The 21,629-nt window shown below is 53.8% G+C and overlaps 1 protein-coding gene across 2 annotated transcripts in view; it reads right to left on the minus strand.

Moving 5' to 3' along the window:
* Positions 1-21,629, minus strand: part of PCGF3 (polycomb group ring finger 3) — a 65,589-nt gene that overhangs the window by 24,436 nt on the left and 19,524 nt on the right. For both annotated transcript variants that reach the window (XM_017865421.1, XM_017865420.1), the window contains 7 exons: positions 17,617-17,655; positions 17,175-17,315; positions 15,216-15,333; positions 13,662-13,758; positions 11,020-11,075; positions 3,183-3,293; positions 2,062-2,150 (listed from right to left, as the gene is read on the minus strand). In XM_017865421.1, coding sequence (XP_017720910.1) covers positions 2,062-2,150; positions 3,183-3,293; positions 11,020-11,075; positions 13,662-13,758; positions 15,216-15,324 — 462 coding nt within the window. In that variant the 5' untranslated portion in view covers positions 15,325-15,333; positions 17,175-17,315; positions 17,617-17,655. The remainder of the gene's footprint in view (positions 1-2,061; positions 2,151-3,182; positions 3,294-11,019; positions 11,076-13,661; positions 13,759-15,215; positions 15,334-17,174; positions 17,316-17,616; positions 17,656-21,629) is intronic.

A 21,629-nucleotide genomic window follows, 5' to 3' on the forward strand; every position in this document is an offset into this window, starting at 1 on the left:
TCAAAAAAAAGAAAGAAAAAAGAAAATTGAAAATTCAGTAGGGTGTGGTGGCTCATGCCTGTAATTCTAGCACTTTGGGAGGCTGAGGCGGGCAGATCACCTGAGTTCGGGAGTTCAAGACCAGCCTGACCAACATGGAGAAACCCCGTCTCTACTAAAAAATACAAAATTAGCCGGGCGTAGTGGCGGATGCCTGTAATCCCAGCTACTGAGGAGGCTGAGGCAGGACAATCACTTGAACATGGGAGGCAAAGGTTGCAGTGAGCTGAGATTGTGCCATTGCACTCCAGCCTGGGCAACAAAAGCAAAATTTCATCTCAAAAAAGAAAAAAAGAAAATTCGATGTTCGATCACTTAAAAAAAAATTGGCTCTTTTAAAAGCAACAAATACATCTTTAGCACATCAAGGATCAAAAGAAAAGGTAAATATTAGTAAAAATAAGCACTGATATAAATTTAAAACTGCAAAACACAGATTAAACTGGAGGAGGACATCACACACAGCTTTACATCGATCCGTGGAAAACCACGCCGGAGGAAAGGGGACCAGCAGCCCGCACCCCTCTGGAACACCAGCCCACCCAGCAGACCCCAAAACCGAATTTCCACAAGATCCCAGGGGGTTCCTCACCACGGGGGAACTGCTCTCAGGACAAGTAACTAACAAAGGCCAACCAGGAAAGACCCAGGGGCCTCAGCGCAGACGAGACCAACACCACAGAGAGAAGAACAGCGTAGTTCCAGAAGAGCCTCCAAGCCACCAACAGAGGAAGCATCAGGCACTTAAACACCAGAAACCAAGCATGGCAGTGAAACCAGGGGTCATTAAAGAAGAAGGCGATTTCCTCTCTTCCTGCCCCTCCGGACCTCTTCTCTGAACTGGCTGCTCTTTTCTACTGACCCAAAAGGTAACGCCATCACATCCCACGTTGGACACACGCGTCTATTTCTGTAATGCTCACTGAACCTTTTAAACAATGCATAAGTATAAACTAAAAAGTTAAGGTCCCATTACTCAGCTGGGCGCGGTGGCTCACGCCTGTAATCCCAGCACTTTGGGAGGCTGAGGCGGGTGGATCACCTGAGGTCAGGAGTTCAAGACCAGCCCGGCCAATGTGGTGAAATCCCGTCTCTACTAAAAATACAAAAGTTAGCCAGGCGTGGTGACAGGCGCCTATAGTCCCAGCTACTCAGGATGCTGAGGCAGGAAAATTGCTTGAACCCAGGAGGCAGAGGCTGCAGTGAGCCAAGATGGTGCCACTGCATTCCAGCCTGGCAGACAAGAGCAAAACTCCACCCCCCCAAAAAAAGTTCTCTAGACGTGGGTATGGAATTTCACTAAATTCTTTTACTGCGTGTCTGTGACCATGTAGTTTTTCTGTCTTCATCTGGTAATACAGTAAATGACACACGAAGAGGCCCTCAACGTTCACTCTCACTTTCAACACACTGCCGGGCTTTGCCTTCTTTCACACAACATTCACAGACGCACAGAGACGTGCCCGGGGAAAAGGCACACAACTCGGGCCATGGGGCTGAGAGGCCAGAGCCGGCCGCTGACCTGCCACGTTTTCTATCTGCCATGCTTTACCCTAAGCACGTGCTCCTCTGGTAATTTTAAAAAAAGAAAAACAAAGGAAGAAGTCGGGAGGAAGAAAACAGCAGCCCTTGGGTGCTGGGCATCACTTCATCCTGAGGGAAGGTTTCTGGTGTGAGCCCTCCCTCGGTGCTCCTGGCACTGCACTATTACAGGAGGACTAATACAGGAGCGTCCCGGAGCCCCGGGGCCCCACCTACCTGCTCAGGGTCCCTGGGGAGCACTAATACAGAAGCCCCGGGGCCCCGCCCACCTGCTCAGGGTCCCTGGGGAGCACTAATACAGAAGCCCCGGGACCCCGCCCACCTGCTCAGGGTCCCTGGGGAGCACTAATACAGAAGCCCCGGGACCCTACCTACCTGCTCAGGGTCCCTGGGGAGCACTAATACAGAAGCCCTGGGGCCCTGCCCACCTGCTCATGGTTCCAAATACTGGAGCATCTGGAAGCCCGGGGCCCCGCCCACCTGCTCGTCGCTGCGGTGGTAGTCGTTGTCCTCCTCCGGCTTCTCCTCCGCGGCCTCTTTGTTTGAACTGTCGTCTGCTTTGGTTTCACCTTTTAGCACAAACAGAACATAGTGCACCATGAAATCCAAACTGTCAAGCCATTTAAAAAACTCCACTGTACTCCAAATGCCGTCAAAAATTCATTCCATTAGGAGACTCTGGACCCCCGAAGCAGAGTAAAAGTCAAAGGAAAGCCGTCTGCAAAGCGTCTGCAGGGGTCTCCCCAGGAGGCGGAATAGGCGTGTGGGTCTGTGGGTGCAGGAGTGGGGAGCACAGAAGACAGGGACGGGGCAGCCGGAGCTGGTGTGGGACACAGACATGCTTCGCACCCACCTGGCCAGGCCCGCCCAGAGCTGCTCAGTGCTGATCCCATCAGCCCTCCATCTGAAAGCCTTCTGCTAAAAATCCACTATTCTAACACTGCATTTAAAATGAAAACTTCCCCTCAGGTAAAATGGTTCTGACAGGACTGCTTGGTTCCCAGACACGCTTCCTAAGCACCCCTCACGGCTGTGCTTCCTGGGACCCGCAAAGCCATGGGAGTGACAGAGTCAGGCCCCTCTTACCCCTCCAACTGTCACAGATACACAGAGGAGCCTAAACATTTCTTAAGAGTTTGTGTGGTCCATTAGGAAAATACAATGTCCTCAAGACATGAAAATCTGTTGTGATACGCTCAGATCTGAACATACCATTCCCTTTACACAGAAACCAAACCATTATTTTGCCATTTTACAGTAAACCAAGCCAAGCCAAGTCTCAGTAAGTTCACCTTCCACTACTTTTTCCACAGGCTCTCCGACCCCTGACCTCTGCCCCCTAGGCACTCTCGGGGGGCCCTCCTGCTCTCCCCTGCTGGCCTCACCCCTCCAGGACCCCTGCTTCTCCCCTCTGCCCACATTCCCACTGGTACCAGGAGTGAGGAGGAACGCCTCGAACCCTAACCTCCCCGCACCCTCAGGTTCCTTCATTTTCTCCCCTGAGTACGTGTGGGAGGGCCTGGCAGACAGTGACGGCTCTTTAAGAAAAGGCCTCGTGCAGGGATTCCTGGGGCTTCTCGATGGGCACACAGGGCACTCACCATTCCGATGGGAATCTAAGTGCTGTTTTGCAGAGCAGGTCTCCCCCTTGATGTCTCCAGGCACCTCCATGCCCAATTTGTGATAGAACTCCCTCTGCTTTCTCATTTCCGCTATGGAAAATCAACACACAGTTTTTAATCTTACACAGGCAATGGATTATATTAAACTTCTGTTCATAAACATCACATAAAGAAAATTACGGATTTGCATTATGAAGTTTGAAGGCTACTAATAAGAAAGCAGCAAATTAAGACTTGGATGTTTTCGGGGCTCAGCACAGCAGGAGGTGCACCCCCCGGGCACCCGCCCCACCAACCCACATGGGACGCTGAGTCGCAGGCCGGCTGCTTCAGGCCTAGGACAGGCATGGAGCCCAGGAATCCCAGCTGTGGGACTGTCATCCCCACCTCGGCCACCGCCTGTGAGTGTCCAATGTTGCAGAACCAACCATCACCGGGGCTTGATAAACACTGCGGCCACATGGGTGCCGCATCAAACATCATTGCTGACCTCATGGCTGAGCCAGTGAACTGCCTGGACACCCGCAGCTCAGAGAATGAACCTGCCACTGGGTTCTCCCCACACTTCTGCGCGGTGGCAGACCCTGCCAGCTCACAGGCACCCAAGGCCACCATTGAGGAACCCCAAGAGAGCCCTCGAGGGCCCGACAGCCCCGGGGACCATGTGTCCCGGGTGCCTGAGTCCACAGCCTGCTGCCACGGCTGCTCACAGCTATGGGCTCTGGCGCCACGTTGCCTGGCAGTGGGTTAAGAGTGCCCCCTGGTGTCTGCGGCCACAATCACAGGCACAAATTCCAGGGAAGAGACTGCCCGGCCGCAGACAGGCAGCACCCTCCTCACCCACACCTGCCATTGGGTCACTCCAGCTTGAGGCGGTCTCTGCTGGTCGGACCAGAAGAGGCCTGATCCTCCAGGGATGGCCAGCAAGAGCAGGCCAGAACCTTGCAGGTTCCAGGGAAAAGCAAACGGACTCTCAGCAAAGGCCCCCTAAATGTGACCTTAAGTTCACACCCAGGCAACAGAGTAGACGACGTGGGTCACTGCTCAGGAACACAGTAGGCAGCAAAGAAAGGTTAGAACAAAGCTGCTCAAACCGCAACCCAGACATCACTCTGAAAACTAACTTACGTGTTACATGACCAAGGAATTCTTCACCAAACTTTTTATCCACGTTTGTCCTCCCTATATACCATGTGCTCAGCCAGGCCAGGGAAACACCCTGGACATATCCCAACCTACACAGCTGCCTCACAAACACCAACCATGCAGGCACCAATGCCTGCGTGAGGCAACGAGCTTGGACAGAGAGGATGACACCCTGAGAGCCTGGGCAGAGAGAGAGGGGGGACCCTGAGAGCCTGGGCAGAGAGGGAGGAGGGGACCCTGAGAGCCTGGGCAGAGAGAGAGGAGGGAACCCCAAAAGCCTGGGCAGAGAGGGAGGAGGGGACCCCAAGAGCCTGGGCAGAGAGGGAGGAGGGGACTCCAAGAGCCTGGGCAGAGAGGAGGGGGCCCCGAGAGCCTAGGTAGAGACAGGAGGGGACCCCGAGAGCCTAGGTAGAGACAGGAGGGGACCCCGAGAGCCTAGGTAGAGACAGGAGGGGACCCCGAGAGCCTGGGTAAGGGGGGGGACCCCGAGACTGGGCAGAGACAGGAGGGACCCCGAAGCCCTGGGGAGAGAAAGAGGGACCCGAGAGCCCAGGCAGAGAGGGAGGGAACTCCAAGAGCCTGGGTAGAGGGGGCGGGGGGACCCCCGAGAGCCTGGGGAGAGTATAGGAGACCCGAGAGCCGGCAGGACAGGAGGGCCAACGAGAGCCTGGGAGACACAGAACCCGAGAGCCTGGGCAGAGAAAGGAGGGGACCCCGAGAGCCTGGGCAGAGACAGGAGGGGACCCCGAGAGCCTGGGGAGAGACAGGAGGGGACCCCGAGAGCCTGGGCAGAGAAAGGAGGGGACCCCAAGAGCCTGGGGAGAGAAAGGAGGGGACCCCAAGAGCCCGGGTAGAGGGAGGGGGGACCCCGAGAGCCTGGATAGAGACAGGAGGGGACCCCGAGAGCCTGGGCAGAGACAGGAGGGGACCCCGAGAGCCTGGGGGATAGGTGTGGCCGGCCTCAGGTGCATGGAGTGCTGGAGCTTCACGAGGAAATGCTGAAAGATTAGCCTGGACAATCTGAGAGCAACTTGAAAGAAAATGTTTCCCTTAAATAATCACATCCCAGCAGCTGGAATGGAGGCCTGGAAGACGGGGGCTGACAGCAGGAGGCTGCGCCCATCAGAGTCTCCAGAAGAGCTGTAATGGGAGCGACAGAAAGGTCACATGGGTCTGTGCAAAGGAGAGAGCCCCGTGGACACAGTGGAAAACAACTCAGCTTCAGGCCCTCGGCTCTAATTCCCATTTCTTTAATTTTCACCTAGAAGAATAAAAAAGGATTAAAAATAGTAGCACTCAGTGTCAGGTGTATAGAGGCATTCAAACATTTACTGGGGCTGGGTGGTGGCTCACACCTGTAATCCTGGCAGTTTGGGAGGCTGAGGTGGGTGGATCACCTGAGGTCAGGAGTTCGAGACCAGCCTGGCCAACACAGTGAAACCCCATCTCTACTAAAATACAAAAAATTAGCCGGGCATGGTGGCAGGTGCCTGTAATCCCAGCTACTCAGGAGGCTGAGATGGGAGAACTGTGTGAACCTAGGAGGCGGAGGTTGCGGTGAGCTGAGATTGTGCCACTGCACTCAGCCTGGGCAACAAGAGTGAAATTCTGTCTCAAAAGTGAATGAATGAATGAATGAATGAATAAATAAGAGCTCACTGTCTCCGGACACCGCTCTTCAGCCGTGGCAGTCCAGCCTGATCTGATGAGCTCACTGTTGGCACAAGGCTAACGAATCAGACAACTGGAAACTTAATGACTACAGCCGTATTTCATTTTCCCTTCTGAGAAGAAATTCTGCTGTGATGAGACATTCCATTTTAAATTTTCAGTATTTTCTAAATATTGCTTTCCTGTGAGTGGGGAGTATTGCTGGTGTCTAAATACTGCTTTCCTGTAAGGGGGGATATTGCTGGTGTTGAGTCGGTGACTCCATCATCAGCTGTTTGCTCTCGGCATAACTACAGTATCACGGATGAGAAACTCAGTGCTTTGCCATCAACAATGACAGTTCAACAACAAAACAATCCAGAGTTCACTGTGGCTTCGAAGCGCAACCCTGAAGTCCCCTTTTCTGTTCTCCTCGTTCTGACGTGAAGGCCATGCAGTGGTCGTGAAAACGTCCCGACGCAGCGGCCGTGAAAACATCCCAACGCGGTGATGACGAGTTCCCGCCGGGGCACACAGAGAGCTGCTCAAAGCCACCAGCAGGCAGGCAGCACGCGCCCGGCGCACGCTCAACTGCACCACGGACAGGTGAAGGCAGACTGCCGCTGAGCCGGGGGTTGGTTCCAATCAGACTACGCACCATGAAATTTCAATTCTTGGCCGGGCGCGATGGCTCAAGCCTGTAATCCCAGCACTCTGGGAGGCCCAGACGGGTGGATCACGAGGTCAGGAGATCAAGACCATCCTGGCTAACACGGTGAAACCCCGTCTCTACTAAAAAATACAAAAAACTAGCCGGGTGAGGTGGCGGGCACCTGTAGTCCCAGCTACTCGGGAGGCTGAGGCAGGAGAATGGCGTGAACCCGGGAGGCAGAGCTTGCGGTGAGCCGAGATTTGGCCACTGCACTCCAGCCTGGGCGACAGAGCGAGACTCCATCTCAAAAAAGAAAAAAAAGAAATTTCAATTCTTACATTTTCACATCATAAAATACGATGCTTTTGATTTTTTTGGACTATTTAAAAATGTAAAGAAACATTCTTAGCTCATGGGATCCTCTTGCCTCGGCCTCCCACAGTGCTAGGGCTACAGGCATGAGACACTGTGTCCGGTCCCCACGTTTCTAAAGCAAGAGGTGACAGGCATGTTCAGGATCCATGGAGAGAGGACTGGTGAGCGCGCGAGGCCCACGGCCCTCCCCAGGAACGCAGAGGAGCCTGGAGAGAACTCGTAGTGCGAGCCCCACGGACCTCCCCAGGAACGGAGAGGAGCCTGGAGAGGACTGGTACGCGCGAGCCTCACGGCCTTCCCCAGGAATGGAGAGGAGCCTGGCACACCAAAGACTACGACACGGCCACCGAGTAAAAGAGCCCAGAATGGGCAGAGACTGAGAATGGACACTTTGATAGGCCAGGCAAGGGGCTCACGCCTGTAATCCCAGCACTTTGGGAGGCTGAGGTGAGTGGATCATGAGGTCAGGAGATTGAGACCATCCTGGCTAACATGGTGAGACCCCGTCTCTACTAAAAATACAAAAAAAAAAAAAAAAAAAAACTAGCCGGGCGTGGTGGCGGGCACCTGTAGTCCCAGCTACTCGGGAGGCTGAGGCAGGAGAATCGCTTGAACCCGGGAGGCGGAGCTTGTAGTGAGCCGAGATTGTGGCCACTGCACTCCAGCCTGGGTGACAGAGCGAGACTCCATCTCAAAAAAAAAAAAAAAAAAAAAAAAAAAAAAAAAAATTAAAAAAAAAAAAAAAAAAAAAAAAACCACTAAAACCCTAACCCCACCTGTGATCTAGCAGGGAACTCTCTTCCAGCAAGCCTCCACCACGGGCGGGAGCGAGGACGGTGTGGAGGGCCTGCCCGGCGCCCAGGTGGGAGGGGCTGGACCCGGTTGGCGTCTCCTCCAAAACAGGCACCTGGACCCTCAAGGGCTGACGCCTTGCCACACCACTGCATCCTCGCAGCTAATGCACATTTCAGGAAGAGGCCTCCGGTCGGAGAAATCAGGGTTACAATTGTCTGCCCCACAGATAAAACTAAACAAATTGCAAGTAGCCTCCATCAAGAAAACAGGTGCGCTGCTAAGAGTTTTAAAGTTAGAATCCTCCTTCTAAGGAGCCACAAATGACTGAAAGTTTGAGAAACAACAAAAAGAATATTGACTCAATGGAAAATACGGTGGCCAGAGAGAGGAGCTTGTCAGGGAGAAGGCTCGGGGCCACTGTGCCCTGGGGGTGTGAATCTGGAGCACTCCGGAACCTCCTGCCTCTTGACTTCTTCAGTGTAGACTGGAGTTGGCAGCAACCATGCCGGACAAGAGTGTGCTGAGGTGGACGAGAACACACAACCTGCTCCAGGCTGGACGCACTGTGCCCTCCCTGCACAAGCTCAAGTTCCACAGGAAGGTGCCACTGTGCACGGGTCTGCTGGCCTTGAGACACCCGGGCCCCCAGGAGGAACCCGGGCTCTTGGGCAAAGAAGCAGGGCAGCCCTGAGGAGGAACCTGGGTCCTCGGGCAAAGAGGCAGGGCAGCCCCGAGAGCCTCGAGTCCTGGACAGGGACCACCCAAGACCCCGGGGCGTGAAGAGGTGCCCGCTGGCTGCAGATGAGGACTGGAGCATCAGGAAGGACACGAGCACGGCGCATGCAGAACACACAGGTCAAACCCGTGACTGCAGGGGCTGCAGAGGCAGGGAAACCAGCTTGCTGTTTTGAACACAAATGAAGGAAATAGTTTTTTTCAGCCCTTCCTACACAAAATGGACCAAATAGCAAAGTGTGTCTTTCTGGTTTTCTGGAAGCACTCCAACTAACACACAAAGACGAGGGATGGAACGGGGCGGCATGCAGATCTCAGTGCCACCCTCCTCAGCACGTGAACGACACCTGCCCTGATGGACTCCCAGAAGCGGGCTTGCCAAAAACACAGCCGGAATGCGACCCAGGTCTACTGCCACAGGACAGCCCAGGACAATGGGAAGGCAGAGGCTGGAGGGAACCAGAAAGAGGCCCATGAGCCAGTGGTGTTCTCTGGATCCTGACTGGAATAAACAGAAACAGGCTGGGTGTGGGGGCTCACACCTGTAATCCCAGCACTTTGGGAGGCCGAGGCAGGAGGACTGCTTGAGACCAGGAGTTCAAGACCAGCCTGGGCAACACAGCAAAACCCTATCCCTACCAAAAATCAGCCAGGCATGGTGGTGCTTGCCTGTAGTTCCAGCTACCCGGCAGGCCGAGGTGGGAGAAGCACTCGAGCCTGGGAAGTTGAGGCTTCGGTGAGCTGTGATAGCACCGCTGCACTCTAGCCTGGGTGACAGGGACCGGGTCTCAAAAAAATAATAATAAATAAACAAACAACAACCAAAAACCACAGCATTGATGAGACAACTGGAAATGTCCGCGCTGAGGGACTATTTGGTTTTAAGGAATCTCCATTTTCCTGAACGTTATAAAGGTACGTGGTTATGAGCTTTAAGAAGAACCCTTATCTTCTGGGAATAGTACTGCACCCTTTACAGATCAAAGGCCACGGGGCGAGGCTGAGGGAGCAGTAGGTGCAGCAAAGCCTGGAAACTGCTGGCAGGGGGTGGGGGGGGTCACAAAACTCGAGGTTCTTGCCCCAATCCTGCCCACTGCTATGCATTTGAAACACTCCAGTGCAAACTTTTTTTTTTTAAGATGGAGTCTTGCTCTGTCATGCAGCCTGGAGTGCAGTGGTGTGATCTCAGCTCACTGCAACCTCTGCCTCCCGGGTTCAAGCGATTCTCCTGCCTCAGCCTCCTGAGTAGCTGGGATTACAGGCACCTGCCACCATGTCCGGCTAATTTTTTTTTTTTGTATTTTTAGTACAGACAGGGTTTCACTATGTTGGTCAGGCTGGTCTCAAACTCCTGACCTGATGATCCACCCACCTCGGCCTCCCAAAGTGCTGGGATTACAGGCATGAGTCATTGTGCCCGGCCACTTATGTTTCTTAAAGTGTCAGCACTGGTGGGAGTCACAAAACTCAGGGTGCTACCCCAATCCCACCCACTGCTACGCGTTTGAAACACTCGGTGCAAACGTTTCTTAAGGTGTCAGCATTTTACTCGAATGTATCCTTTGCCTTTTCCCAGGACTAAAAAACTTTCAGATATTAAAAGACTAATTGTTTCATCTACGTTTACTCAGGAAATCTAAATTCTTCCTGCATGACTGAACTCTGTGAGTAGGGAAAGAAGCCTCTTAACAGTGTCATTCTCTGGGTCATGCATTAAAGGTGAGATACGATTTCCATAGATCTGGCATATTCAGCGTGTTTTGAATTCTGTCTTCTGAGATACAGTGAGAACCAGCCCAAGTGAATTCTCAGCTTCTCTATCTGCCTTTGAAAGGTCTGATGAGCAGAATGCCAGGATAGCCCACCTGGCGCTGACCTGGCCCCTCCTTGGCCTCCTTCCGGGTCGCCAGCGGAGGGCCACCACCACCGTGTGAGCGTCGGGAGCCAGGGAGCTTTCAGCTGAGCGATCCCCAAGCAACCGATTTCCACTTGCAGGGTATTTGTACTACTTGGTATTTCTTTTAATTCTAAATGAAATTTGACTTTATGGTGAAGTTTTTCCAGAAACACCAGCTACTCGCTCTGCCAACGTGCTGCTCCTCTTGTGGGGAGGCTGGCGCTGTGGGATCGGGGGAGGCGGACCTGGGACAGGGCCCAGAAAGAAGGCAGGGACCTGGGCGGGGCAGGAGCTGCATTGAGCCCTGGGGGTCCCATGCACTAAACATGCGATCCATACTTGCTGAATGAATACAGAGAAGGAGTAGAAAGATGTCTACGCATCCTAGATAGACAAAAGAAGAGACCAGCCAAGGAGATAAAGATGGGCTGAGAGCAGGGATGAGAAGACAGTGATTCGGCCAAAAGGAAAGGGGCCTCCCATCCGAAAACCAAACTTCCAGGAGAGCAGCGGCTGCAGAGGCCAGGCTGGGACCTCAGAGATCAGCGAGACAGTCGGACACTCACCTTCTTGGAGGCCTGGTACCAGTTTGTAAACAATATCTTGCATGGTTCTGTCATGACTGGCAAAATAACAGAAGGGTGGAGTTAGCTAGAAATGTTAATTCTACAATTCTTGTACATTTTCCATTTAACAATACCAAAGTTCAGAATCACCAGTCTGGAATTCTATTGGAATTTTACTTCTAGTTTACAAATGAAAAGATGTTTGTGTCACCAAAAGCTATGTATGACTTGAATTAATGCATCATTTAATTTGGGCTCTGGCTGCTTACAAACATTCAAAATAATGACAGATAAGGTTATTCTGGGAACCCGTGCTTCCGTCTGCCGGACACCCCAGGTTCCCTGCATCCCATGCGCTCAGGGGACACTGTCCCTGCGGACACCCCAGGTTCCCTGCGTCCCGTGCGCTCAGGGGACACTGTCCCTGCGGACACCCCAGGTTCCCTGCGTCCCGTGCGCTCAGGGGACACTGTCCCTGCCCCTCCCACCAAGTGCTTCCTGGGGTATCCTGGTCTTTGTGGGATTTCCACTGAACAGAGGCTTTTCTAGAATGTTTCCAAATAATTTAAAGAAAAGTCTGTAAGAGTTGGGTGTGGTGGCTCACGCCTGTAATCCTAGCACTTTGGGAGGCCGAGGTGGGCGGATAACCTAAAGTCAGGAGTTTGAAACCAGCCTTGCCAACACGGTGAAACCCCATCTCTACTAAAAATACAGAAAATAGCCAGGCACAGTGGTGCACACCTGTAGTCCCAGCTACTTAGGAAGCTGAGGCAGGAGAATCGTTTAAACCAGGGAGGTGGAGGTTGCAGTGAGTCCAGATTACACCACTGCAATCAAGCCTGGATAATGAGAGAGACTCTGTCCTAAGATGAGGCCCTTCCTGTCGTCTTTATGATCTAGATCGAGGTTTTGTGAAAAGATTACATAAGCATGGTATTTAAAATCTAGTTCCCACTTTGGTATGCTCTTTTTATTTTTTTTGTTTTTTTGAGACAGGGTCTCCTCCTGTAACTTAGGCTGGAGTACAGTGGTACGATCTTGGCTCACTGCAACCTCTGCCTCCTGGGCTCAAGCAGTCCTCCCACCTCCGCCTCCTGAGTAGCTGGAACCACAGACGCCGAGATCGAGACCAGCCTGGCCAACAAGATGAAATCCCATCTCTACTAAAAATGCAAAAATTAAACAGGCTTGGTAGCAGGCGCCTGTAATCCCAGCTATTCGGGAGGCTGAGGCAGGAGAATCGCTTGAACCCAGGAGGCGAAGCTTGCAGCAAGCTGAGATGGCGCCACTGTACTCCAGCCTGGTGACTGCGAGATTCCGTCTCAAAAATAAATAAATAAATAAAATTTAAAATAATAAAATAAAACGGAAAACAAACACATTGGCCTTTCCTCCTTCAAAATGTGTCTTCAGAATTATCTCTACTACCCTCTGTGGTATGGCGGGCATTTCCCTTCCTTTGGAGCAACTCCCCAAATCTGAACGACCCCCCAAATCTGTGTGAGAACCACATGCTCCACCTGGCTGGCCCCTTGGCCTCCTGCTCACATCCAGGCCAGCGTTGCCTTCTCCAGAAACAGTGGCTGGCCCAGTGGTGAGTCGAGGCTCTCTGTGACCCTGGGCAGAAGAGCATGGCACAGGGAGACAGACACCGGCCATGTGCCAGGGGTAGCAGGGCCAGGGCCCCAGGACCACCTGTTCCACGGCAGAAAGGTGAAAGGTGGATCCAAGGGCCAGCTCACATCAAATTTAACTTCAGCAAATTCTGCATAAAACTCATGACATTCAACCTGGGTCTTGAGGGTTCTCCAATGATTTAACTTGACCAAGTGTTTTTTCTCTTTTTTTGAGACAGAGTCTTGCTCTGTTGCCAGGCTGGTGTGCAACGGCACAGTCTCCGCTTACTGCAACCTCCGCCTCCTGGGTTCAAGTGATTCTCCTGTCTCAATCTCCCGAGTAGCTGGGATTACAGGCATGCGCCACCACACCTGGCTGATTTTGTATTTTTAGTAGAGATGGGGTTTTCCATGTTGGTCAGGCTGGTCTCAAACTCCCAACCTCAGGTGATCTGCCCGCCTCGGTCTCCCAAAGTGCTGGGATTACAGGTGTGAGCCACTGCACCCGGACTACTTGACTAAGTATAGATGGAAATGTATCTGCAGGCACGGTCTGGGCAGGCCTGGCAGGGTGGCCTGGTAAGTGCTGGACCCAGGTTCTTCGTGTGCAGCTCCTGGGGTGCCCTTGGTCAGGAGAGGCTGCTGCCAAGGCAGGATGGGGGTATAGCGCTGTGGCCTGGGAAGGCCCACACTCACAGAGACACCCGGGGGCACTCACCCATGGTACTGTGGCCTGGCAACGCCCACACCCACAGAGATGCCCAGGGGCACTCACCCGACATACTGTGGCCTGGGAAGGCCCACACTCACAGAGACGCCTGGGGGCACTCACTCCGTAAGGTGGCCTGGGGACTCACAGAGACGCCTGGGGGGCACCCACTCTGTACTGTGGCCTGGGAACGCCCACACTCACAGAGACGCCTGGGGGCACTCACTCCGTAAGGTGGCCTGGGAACGTCCACACTCACAGAGACGCCTGGGGGGCACTCACTCGACCTACTGTGGCCTGGGGAGGCCCACACTCACCCGATGTACTGCAGGGGGTGGCTCTGGTGGATCACGATCCTGCAGGTGGGGCAGGTGTTGTTCTCCTCCAGGTACTTCACCAGGCAGCTCCTGCAGACTGGCATCAAAGCACAAGTGTGTTAAGAGAGAGTCCAGAGCCAGGGCACCCACCCCACCCGTGTGCTCCACTGAACATGGGCATCTCTGAGCTCATTTTTGTGCAGATGCTCACTGCTGTCCTCCTTATGGCTCTTGGCTTCTAGAAGGAAACATCTTGCCGTTCTGGTATCAGAAGCAATGAGAAAGTTTTAACTGCCCTGTCAATGGGCTTCCTCAAAGAGGCAGGGTTAGGATTCAAGTGGGAAGAAACACTTAGAATGGGGAGATGATACTCAAAGGTGAGAGAGCTGTGGGTCATCAGAACATGGGCTAATACAGATAATTTTACAATATTTTGTCCTAAAAGACGACAGTATCTTCCATGTACAACTAGATAAAATCAAATGAAAATAACCTAACATAAAATATGCTAACCAATATCTAAAAATATGATTAACGTTAAAGTCAAAATTCTATCAACTTGGCAAATATTTTATTTTCTAAAATGAGAAATACACAAGCATCACTTGTATTATAAGTGTACACTTTATTTTAAAGATCCTGTTTTTTTTTTTTTTTTTTTTTGAGACGGAGTCTCGCTCTGTCACCCGGACTGGAGTGCAGTGGCCGGATCTCAGCTCACTGCAAGCTCCGCCTCCCGGGTTCACGCCATTCTCCTGCCTCAGCCTCCCGAGTAGCTGGGACTACAGGCGCCAGCCACCTCGCCCGGCTAGCTTTTTGTATTTTTTAGTAGAGACGGGGTTTCACCGTGTTAGCCAGGATGGTCTCGAACTCCTGACCTCGTGATCCGCCCGTCTCGGCCTCCCAAAGTGCTGGGATTACAGGCTTGAGCCACCGCGCCCGGCCTAAAGATCCTGTTTAAGCGAAATGCTCCTCAGCCATCAAGAGACGCACACAGCGGTCGTCCATACCAGCAGGGCTGCCAGCCATGAGGCCTCATGTTAGCACAAGAACTGAGCCTCAGCCTGACTGATGATACCTGCCTGTCAGCTGCAGCCACATTTAGAGAAACACCCAGGTCCAGCCCCAGTTGTGAGTCCTCTAACACCAACGCACAGGCTCATCAGGTGTGAGGACGCACATCCAGTGTGAGGAGCACACTGGCAGGTTCCCCTTTGAAGGATTTAAGGAACTCCTTTGGAGATTTGGAAACCGCCAGCAGTGAGCACCGTGTCACAGCGACTACTGGCCCCGCTGCTCAGTGGGAGGAACGCAGTCTCTCCTGTGTTTAGCTCTCCTAAGTGAGGCCTCATCTGCTCTGAAACCACTCACAGGACCTTTAGTGTGAAATGACTTTTCTGACTTATCCTCAAGATCCTCTCTGCCCCTGGTCCTGGGTCCTGCTTTTGTCGGGGCTTGGGCTCAAAGCTCATGGTAAAACAAAAGCCAAGGTTCTGAAAAGCACACAGGTGGGAAGGGTACGCCCTCCCTGGGTGGCCTGGGTGGGGCACGTACAGGTGTGCAGGCACTCCGTCACCGTGGTGGCGTCGATGAGGTACCCACTGCACAGGCGGCAGGTGATGTGGGCGTTGATGTCCCACAGCTTGATCTTCCTGGTCAACATCTTTGGCTTCTGCAAGACAAAACGCGATTAATTAACACCTGAAACTCTCCAAAGTCTTTCATCCTTGGCTTAGCGGCCCTCCAAGGAAGACCATGCAGGCTGAGAGGAAAATGCAGGCCCCGGGGCCCTGGCGGCAGGAGCCTCCTGGGCTCACTGGGTCCCGGGCTCCCATGTGCAGGGCACGGTCAGCAATCCAGTGTCTGTGTGCACTGGGACAAGCCCACCTTTTCAAAAGCCTCCGGCTCCCCCGGCACTGGCTTCTCTCTGTGCCTGACACCCCTTCCTCTCCTCCCGCAGTGAGGACTGAGGAGGGTCCATAAAGCTTCAGAGAGGCAGGATCCCGGGACCCTCTGTCTTCTGTGAAAGCGGAGGGAACAGGAGGAGCCCGCGAGGGCAGAGCTGCCGGATGTGATGAGGATGGGCAGGCTCTGGGCACCTGGATCCTGTGCGGCTCACAGCGCGGCCCATGGGCCCAGTTTAGAGTCTGGGCTGTGCGCCCTTCCCCCTTCCTCCCCATTCACTTCCGGCCGGCGCCGCTTCCACGGGGTGTCCTGGGGCTGTCTCCCAGAGCCTGAGGCAGCACGGGGTAGGGGCCGCGTCGCCCCGGGGCACCACTCTACCCTCGCAGGGCGGGCACAAGGCCAGGCCACAGTGGCTGGCGGAGGCCCTGCCTTGAGAGCTGCCGCAGCCGCTCTGCTCGCCCACCAGACCTGCGCCTTCAGGGAGGTGACCCCCGACTTCACCGCAGGCCGGCAGGCAGAGCCTGGTGATTTGCTTCTGTGCTCGAGGCAAGAGAGCAGGGCCGCTGCGCGGGTGGAGGCTGGCGGGGACTCAGGCTGGCCAAGGTGCACCCCCTACTGGGAGTTCGCTCCCCAGACCTTTCGCCAGGGGGGAAGCAGGCACGAGTTTCCCTCAGTGAGGAGGGAAAGCCGCGACCCAAACTGCTGCATGCGTGACACCACTTCCGTCATCACCGCCACCAAGAGGCCCAGCCTGGAGCTCTCTGCTCAGCCCCACGTCGCCTGCTGCAGGCGCGGGCCTGGGGGTCCCACGAAGCAGCCGAAAGCTGGGCTCATCCAGGGGTCACATGCCTGTGGGTGAGGCCTGTCCCCGACCACTATGCCACCACCTTTACGCCTGCAGTCCTCACCTGGTCAGAGAGACTTCCAAAGTCAAATCCTCCCCTCCTCCCTGTGGGGCTGTGAGGCTGGGGAGACCCGATGCGCACTGAGGACATGAAGCCTGCCCAGGAAGGGGAAGGGAGACGGAGGGGAGGGGGGCGGAGCCCCGCCCTGAGCCCCTGAGAACCACACCCACCTGGGAGGGGGAGCCCCACCCTGCATACCTGAGGACCACGCCCACACAGGAGAGGAGGAGAGCCCTGCCCTGAGCCCCTGAGGACCACGCCCACCCGGGAGGGGGGAGCCCCGCCCTGTGCCCCTGAGGACCACGCCCACCCGGAAGGAGCGAGAGAGCCCTGCCCTGTGCCCGAGGATCTCCCAGTGCTTGCTAGTCAACTGCCTCACAACTCACTGGGCAGAGGCCCCAGGCTGCGCCCCCACGCCGCACTGCTCCTCTGCCACACGCTGTCCGGAGGGCACCCAAGTGAACCAGTGACAGAAGGAAACCAGCCCTCTGCACCCTGTGCTGCCATCAAGGCCTGGGCCCTCCACAGCTGGCTGGATCTTGGACTCTTACAGGAGGGGCCAGGAAAACTCAGCAGTGAACCGTGAATGCTGCACCGAGTCCTGACCCGCCTGCTACTCATGATCGCCCGCCCTCCCCACAACAGGCAACAGGGCAGGGCAAGGAGTCAGCAGGACCCCTGGGGTCGGGGGCGTGGGCCTCACCTCCGCTAGACGTCCGCGTGTCCGTCCCTCTGCCGGGGCATGGAGGCTTCAGGCCAGCACTCCCACGCGACGCTGCCTCCTGGCTCCGCACGCAGGCTCGCTTCTGCACCCTCCTTCCGGCCCTGGCTCTTTTTCCATTTTCTAGCACAGAAATGGCATCTGTTAGTTCACTTCGTGTCGTGGCTGTGTGACTGCCACAACTCCGCCATTTAGACTAGAACTCGCAACCAAGCCCCACCGAGCAAAAGGCGGAATGGGGTCAATCAGAAGTACTGACCGCGAGAAAAGCTAAGGACCCACGCACGGCTCCAGCCTGTCCTCAGAGCCGGCGTTTAAGAGGCGCTGCAAGGAACGGCGACCACATGCACAAAGCGTGGTCTCGGCCAAGTCCGGCAGTTCACAGGCGCGGAAAGAGGAGGGCAGTCGGCCTAGGCGCACTTACCTGAGCACGACGCCTGGGGTCCCTGCTACATTGTGAGGCCTGCGGAGAAAAAGCACAACAGGATTACCCTTGGACTGCAGGCGGACGGCCCCCACCCTACCCGCGGTACCAAGCCTGGCTCGGTTACTCTGGTCTTTCTTTGCTTAAAATAAAAGTTCTTCAGGGACCCTGAAGAACAGGCTCTACCTGGGAGGCCCAAGGCATCGGAGACAGCAGGAGTGGGCACGTGGCCCACGGGGGTGGGGGGCAGCTAGGGGCCCCATCATGCTGTTTTGGGCCCAAGAAGGCAGGATGTGAGTCTGTGGAAGCTCCCCAGAGAAGGGGTGAATTTCAGCGGTGATCTGGGGAAATGCAGGGCCTCTGAGGCAAGGCAGTGAGGGCCGGGTCCAGGAGGCAGCCACCAGAGGCCTGCAGTTCTGCCGCTGTGCAGAGCGCTGTGTTCTCTCCCAGTCACAGACCTGCCTGCGCCTGGCAGATGTGCACCAAGGGCCGCAGTGCAGGCACTGAGCCTGGTACTGGGCTCGGCAGGGATAAGGACACATGCGTTCTGTGGGGACAGGATGGTGACACGGCACACGCAGCGCTCCGCTGGGGCCAGGGAGGGCACCTGGGGCCATAGACAGACAGGGAGGGGCAGGGTAGGGACATGGTCCCCACCTGAAAGACAGGCAGCAGGCGCCATAGGACCCAGGGGACCACGTGGGGACCCCGTCTCTGGGATGGGGCACCAGGGTGACTGCCATGCTGGGAAGGCTTCCCCAGGAACCTCGGTGGCCTCTCCCATGTTCCTATCTGAGCTGGGGAAACGGGTGGCTGGAGTCAGACTGTGGAAAGTGGGGGCCTGGGATGACGTACAGTGTCTGTGGCTTACTGACAGAGATTAAATACTTTCATGCTCTTCATTTTCTACCCCATCTGTATCATTTCTACTCTTCCAGTTTCCCATAACTGCACTTTTTATTAAATAGTCTTTGGAGCTCAGTTAACTTTTACATAAAAAGGGAGGAAGAAGGGAAAGAGTAGAGTCAGTCTTCCCAGGCAAGTATAAGGGGAGATCAGCAGGCATGTCTGAGGCACTTGAGGGAGGGAGAAGAGAAACAAGATGAAGAGAATGAAGCCAGGCTCAAAGCCAGGCTTCCAGAACATTCTGCAACACTGGGGGCTTCCACATCTCCACTGCCCAACAGCACAGCTGCTGACCACACATGGTGTGGAGCACTTGTGTGAACTGTGGCTTGTGGGACTGAGGGATCTCATAATTATTATTCTTTTTTTTGAGACAGCGTCTTGCTCTGCCACCCAGGCCGGAGTGCAGTGGCACGATCTTGGCTCACTGCAGCCTTGACCTCGTGGGCTTGAGCAATCCTCCCACCTTAGGCTCCTGAATAGCTGGTGATTACAAGCATGCACCACGACACCTGGCTACTTTTTGTATTTTTCGTAGAGGCAGGGTCCCAGTCTGTTATCCAGGGCAGTTCGCTGGCTGTGAACTTCTGGGCTCAAGTGATCCTCCTGCCTCAGTCTCCCAAAGTGCTGAGATTACAGGTGTAAGCCACCATGCCCATCCCATTTTTTTCTTTTTTTTGAGATGGAGTCTTGCTGTCACCCATGCTAGAGTACAGTGGTGCCATCTCGGCTCACTGTAACCTCCACTTCCCATGTTCAAGCGATTCTTGTGCCTCATTCTCCCAAGTAACTGGGATTACAGACGTCTGCCACCATGCCCAGCCTTTTGTATTTTTAGTAGAGACGGGCTTTTACTATGTTGCCCAGGCTGGTCTCGAACTCCTGGCCTCCAGTGATCCACCCACCTCAGCCTCCCAAAGTGCTGGGATTACAGGCATGAGCCAACACACCTGGCCAACCGAATGAATTTTTAATTGTATTTAATTTTAATTAAACTGTGGCCAGTGGTTCCTGTGTTGGCTGGCCCAGCTGGCAGCTCCTGACAGGAGTTCTGGGACTTCAGTGAAAACACAAGACACAGACCTTGGAGCCAGCATTCTAATGCAGGCAGACAATAACTAACAAGCAGGTCAATTATTTACTATGGTTAGAAGGTGACAAACACAGCCATCCCTTGGTATCCACGGGGGACTAGTTCCAGGACGCCGCTCTGATACCAAAATCCACAGGTGTTCAAGTCCTGGACGTGAAGTGGTGTCGAGTCTGCACAGAAGCTGCGCACGCCACCACCCTACGCACTCTATGCCATCCCCAGATTACTTACAACACTTAACATGCTGTAAACGCTATGTCAATAGTTGTTCTACTGTATTTTTAAGATCTGCATTATTGTTATTGTTGTATTTTTTTTTTTATTGTTTTGGTTCCCAAACATTTTCCATCTGTGTTGACTGGACCCACGATTCGGGGAGCTGGCTGTGCACTGTTCAACTGGGTGCACTTAAAGCAGGTGACGTCTGACCACGGACAGGATATGATGAACTTGACCCTAATAAAATGGAAAGTTTACGTGAAACTGGTAAGTTCCTAGAACAGTAATTCACCAGCATTGAGACCAGCAGAGGAAACCCAGAAAGTTCCAGAACCTTCAGGGAGCCAGGTCAATGGTCAGAAAGTCCATTCCAAGACAGCGCCAGGCCCCAGAGGGCTGCAGGTGGTTTCACCAGATGCTCAGGGCACAAACAATTCAGTCTCAAACTCTTCTTGGAGAACTCATGCTATGAGCCTGACATAACCAGACCCTGACAAGGGCAGACGGCAAGAACTCAACATTAACCTCACCAAGAAACATAGAGGTAAAAATCCAAAGAAAAAGGTTAGTCACCCTTATTTAGCAATATACAAAAAGATAATCATTCTTGACAAACTCAGAGTCCTAGAAAACAAAGTGAGCTTAATGCGTATGGAAAAAAGATACAATTTATGACAAAAGACACAAGGAGAAAAATCACATGATCTTCCCAGCAGGTGCATAAAAATCATTTGACAAAATTATTATCCATTCATGGTTTTAAAAAAACAAAACTCAGCCGGGCACAGTGGCTCACGCCTGTAATCCCAGCACTTTGGGAGGCCAAGGCTGGCAGATCATGAGGTCAGGAGATGGAAACCATTCTGGCTAACATGGTGAAAGTCTGTCTCTACTAAAAAATACAAAAAATTAACTGGGCGTGGTGGCAGGTGCCTGTAATCCCAGCTACTAGGAAGGCTGAGGCAGGAGAATCGCTTGAACCCAGGAGGCAGAGGTTGTAGTGAGCAAGATCATGCCACTGCATTCCAGCATGAGCGTCAGAGCGAGACTCCCTCTCAAAAACAAACAAATGAACAAACAAACAAAACACAAAACTCTTAGCAAACTAAGAAGAGAAGGAAATACCTTTAACCAAATAAATTGTCTGTTGAAGACGCTCAGCTGGTTGTGCAGTGGCTCACACCTGTAATCCTAGCACTTTGGGAGGCCAAGGCAGGCGGATCATATGAGATCAGGAGTTCGAGACCAGCCCGGCAACATGGTGAAACCCTGTCTCTACCAAAAATACAAAAAATTAGCTGGGCGTGGTAGCAGGCGTCTGTGGTCCCAGCTACTCAGGAGGCTGAGGCAGGAGAATCACTTGAACCTGGGAGGGGGAAGCTGTAGTGAGCTGAGATGACAGCACTGCATTCCAGCCTGGGTGACAGAGTGAGACTTCATCTCAAAAAAAAAAAAAAAAAAAGACACGGCCGGGTGCAGTTGCTCATGCCTGTAATCCCAGGACTTTGGGAGACTGAGGCGGGCAGATCACCTGAGGTTGGGAGTTCGAGACCAGCCTGACCAACATAGAGAAACCCCGTCTCTACTAAAAATACAAAATCAGCTGGACATGGTGGCGCATGCCTGTAATCCCAACTTTTGGGGAGGCTAAGACAGGAGAATCACTTGAACCTGGGAGGTGGAGGTTGTGGTGAGCTGAGATCGCGCCACTGCACTCCAGCCTGGGGAACTCCATCTCAAAACAAAACAAAAAAAGACACTCACTAACACACACATCCTCTCAAAGTCTTTTTTT

This window comes from Rhinopithecus bieti, unplaced genomic scaffold (assembly GCF_001698545.2).
Source record: "Rhinopithecus bieti isolate Rb0 unplaced genomic scaffold, ASM169854v2 scaffold_79532, whole genome shotgun sequence".
NCBI classification, from domain to species: domain Eukaryota; kingdom Metazoa; phylum Chordata; class Mammalia; order Primates; family Cercopithecidae; genus Rhinopithecus; species Rhinopithecus bieti.